The sequence below is a fragment of the Acanthisitta chloris genome, unplaced genomic scaffold (assembly GCF_000695815.1).
Source record: "Acanthisitta chloris isolate BGI_N310 unplaced genomic scaffold, ASM69581v1 scaffold15937, whole genome shotgun sequence".
Classification (NCBI taxonomy): domain Eukaryota; kingdom Metazoa; phylum Chordata; class Aves; order Passeriformes; family Acanthisittidae; genus Acanthisitta; species Acanthisitta chloris.
The window spans coordinates 2,988-6,508 of NW_008682148.1; the positions used below are offsets into that span (position 1 = coordinate 2,988).

At 51.6% G+C, this 3,521-nt stretch overlaps 1 protein-coding gene across 1 annotated transcript in view; it reads right to left on the reverse strand.

Annotated features, from left to right (window-relative positions):
• Positions 1 to 1,555: 1,555 nt before the first annotated feature.
• TTI1 (TELO2 interacting protein 1) overlaps positions 1,556 to 3,521 on the reverse strand; it is a gene marked incomplete at its 5' end in the record, with an annotated part of 13,390 nt that continues 11,424 nt past the window's right edge. Inside the window, 1 exon segment of the mRNA XM_009078411.1 lies at positions 1,556 to 1,790. Coding sequence (XP_009076659.1) covers positions 1,556 to 1,790 — 235 coding nt within the window.

Genomic DNA, 3,521 nt, shown 5'->3' on the forward strand with positions numbered 1-3,521 from the left:
GTATTTCACCTGCCTGCCTGCCCTGTCAGACCAGCTCTGAAGGCTCCTTTGTACAGAACCCAACCAGCGTTAAGCACTGAACAGATATTAAAGCATAAAGCTGACCCACAGACCTGTCCTACCGGGTAAAAAGCCACTGACTTCTGTATTCCCTGGAGAATCAACCAGGAGTAAAGCCTGAATAAAACCAGGAAGATGAAGGGATGTAGCCTCAGCTGAGGGATGTGGGCAGCAGCAGCGGTGCCCTTGGGCCCACAAACAGAGACACCTTTTGGATGCTCACCCAGGATCCCCAACAGCGATGCACAAACCCTGCTCCATGAAATCATCCATTTATTGCTTTGGTTTTTGTGTTTCTGAGCTTGCTCCCAAATTGACAGGCAAGGTCTATCCTTTTGCTTCACTTGAATAGAACTTCCTCAAATATCAGGAGACAGCTCACTGTCAGGAGCTGCTTGGGTGAAGCTGAGGGATCCAGGAGCTGGTGAGGTCTGGGAGCAGCCAAGCAAAGCAGCACCTGTGGACAGTCTTTGGGGACAGAGCCTAGGAATGTGGGAGCTAGAGAACATCACCTCCTGGGTGAATGAAGGTGAGGGAGGGGAAGCCCCTAGGCAGGGGCTGACCCCAAAGACAAGTTATCCTCTGCTCACTGTGCCACACTGTACCTGCTTGGGCAAACCATGGCACTGCTGTGGTACCACTGTGCTGACACCCCATGGCACTGCTGGTGTCATCACACCACAGATGGACCCACACAGAGGCTGTACCAGGGCACAAGGTAGATGCTTCATCTAATTCTCCTTGGGGTGGGTGTTAGAAATGGCCTGAGAGAACCAGGTGATCTGGGAATGGGAGGAGTTGTAAATCACTCTTAGGTGCAGATCAGGGCTGGCCGATACTCTGCAGAACTTCACACTTGTGGTGAGATGGGGAGCAGAGCGTGTTCAGCCATCTCCAGCCAGTCTCAGCAAATTGCAGCTGTGAGGAGCAGGCCTGATGCTTCTGAGAGGACACACTGCTTTGCTGGTAACACTGGTGCATTGGAAATGCACATTTATTTTTTTCTGAGATTAACTGGTTTAAAAAAAACCAGGCTTTTAGTGCACCCCAAACCAGATTCTCTTCCTGGGAAGGGTTAAGGCCAGAAGAAGCTTTTGCTTTGAGCTGGCAGTCACTGTCCAGCTGAGAATGGGAGGAGGTTATGAGGTCTGGGGGGTGCTGAAGGGGCACCCCCAAGGATCAAAGGTTGGGAATTAATTTCTGGAAGATGACTCATTCTTCATACTGAAGAATTTGAAATAGATGTGCCATTTTCTCTGCACGTGATGCTGGACAGGTACAAGTCAGGAGGAGCTGGGGCCATGTAGCCCCCTCATCCTCAAACACTGCTTTAAAAATAAACCTTCTGCAATGGGATCAGTGTATCAGCCACTGCCCCGGACTGGGCAACCCTTCCTTTGCGCCCAGATGATTTGGGGCCTCAATGATGGCATTTTTCCAGGCGAGCTTTATCCTGGTGGTTCTTCTTTCCCTTCCCAGCTGCTGTGTAGGTCCGTCAGGAAGGAGATGCCTCCTGTGTGCTGGTGCCTGTCCCTGTGCTCTCCTGCTGCTGCAGCCTCCGCAGCAGGAGCAGCACGTTGTCAGTGAGCTCGTTCCGTGGCCGCCCCATCCCGCTGAGCTTCACCGGTCGCAGGCTGCCGTGGGGGGGCTCATACTGCTCGGGGCAGTACACCTCGTTCAGGAGCAGCCAGGTGCTGTCAGGGTCCACGTGCATCAAGTGGAGGAAAACACTTGGGAAAACGGTAGGAAGAAAGGAAAGAGTAAGGAGAAGGCCATTTGGTTGGCACCCAATAGGGTCATTAAGAGCTAAGGAAAGCTTTGATGATGTCTGCAGCCTCTGGCAGCTGAACAGACTTGGTGGCTCATTACAGAGGGCAGTGCAATGGCCCCTGTGCCTGAGAAAGCAGCTCTGTGTCTCACAGCTACTGGCATGTGGGAGAAAAATATTTAGGATGCTACACAGTCCGTTTATGGACAACAAACAAGCAGCTGGTGCAGAACTGACCCAGGCTTGGTCCTGGCATTGTGGGCTGCTGCTGGCACAAGCCTCTCTAAACTAGCCTGTCCCACTTGCTGGGGAGGTGACTGCAGGGCACATCTGGAATCTTTTGGACAACAGCTCCTGCAGAGCTCTTAGAAGATGCTGTCTATGTTGTTTACAACCCTCTCTGTTTTTTGGGGAGTGAGGAGGTTAACCCATCTGGGCTTCTTTCCCTTTCCAGAGGTGGAAAACCCAAAGGTATTTGGGGACAGCTGCCCAGGCTGGCCCCTAAGGGAAGATCAATGCTGTATTTGAGGGCTTTTCACTCCTGCGAGGTTTCCCACCATCCCAAGTCCTTATTAGCTGCCTCCAAATTTTCTTCGTACTGCACAGCACCTTTCACAAAGCAGGATTTTAAAACAAAATCAAACACAACCTTCATTAACAACAGAATGAAGGAAAAGAGGAATCACAACTTCCTCCACTGCTTTACTGCTGTGTTGATGGTTTTCACTTTGAATTTCAATACCTCTGTAAGATGGGATTTGCCTTTCCAGCATGCCCTTCACACTGGGCCCCAGCTGTGAGCTGCTGGGACGCAGCTGCTGCTGGAGAGCAGGAAGCTGGAGGAGGGATTTGTGTGACCTACACTCACCCACCTCCTGCCAGTTTTCCCCGCGGTAACCTTTGGGCTTAGCTAGGTCTGTGTCAGGGTTTAACGCACAGAAGGTGTTCTGAGCTTAAGTGGTCTTAAGTTCTCTGGCTGTGCCATGGACAAAATTAGACTAGTATTTGCAGGCTGCCTTGATTGCTCTGCAAGACTTCTTTCTGCATGGTGCTGAATGCTCTGTGAGCACCAGGGGTACTCAGCACCCACCAAACCTACGGGTCAGCCTCCCAAGACCCCAGGTAAAGCCCAGGCACATGTTTTCAGGTCTCCAGTTTTCACTGAGATCATGGGGCTGTGAGGAGAACAGCAGCTGGGTGAGGTAATGGGAAGAGAAATCAGGTAGGTCTGCCTGTGCTCCCCCAAGAAGCACAGGACTGAACTCCCCTCTCTAAAAGCAAAGATCATCTGCTACAAAAGCCACACAAAATCCACACCTGATTGCTGTCCAAGCTTCTCACAGAAGGACTTTTATCCCTAAAGTGAGCTTGCTTTCTATGTAAAGCAGGGAGAAATCCCTTTGAGCTGCTCTCCTCTGAAAGGGAGTGCAGTGCCATGGCTAACCTGAAAGCACACAGAAATGAGATGAAGGCACGAGAACGCTCCCTCTCCTCTTCACAATAACCTGTGGCTGTGTGACTCGTTACTCCACGAGCAGCCAAAGCTGTTGCTTTTGCCTGTCTGCCATTAACACCTTGCCGGTCCCTCAGTGCAGGTCTCTGAGCAGCCAGAGGGGAGACGTCACCACTGAAGCTGTTGGCAGTGTCCCCTCCCAGAGGTTCTGGCGCTGCCTATCTGCCTGCTCCAGAGGAA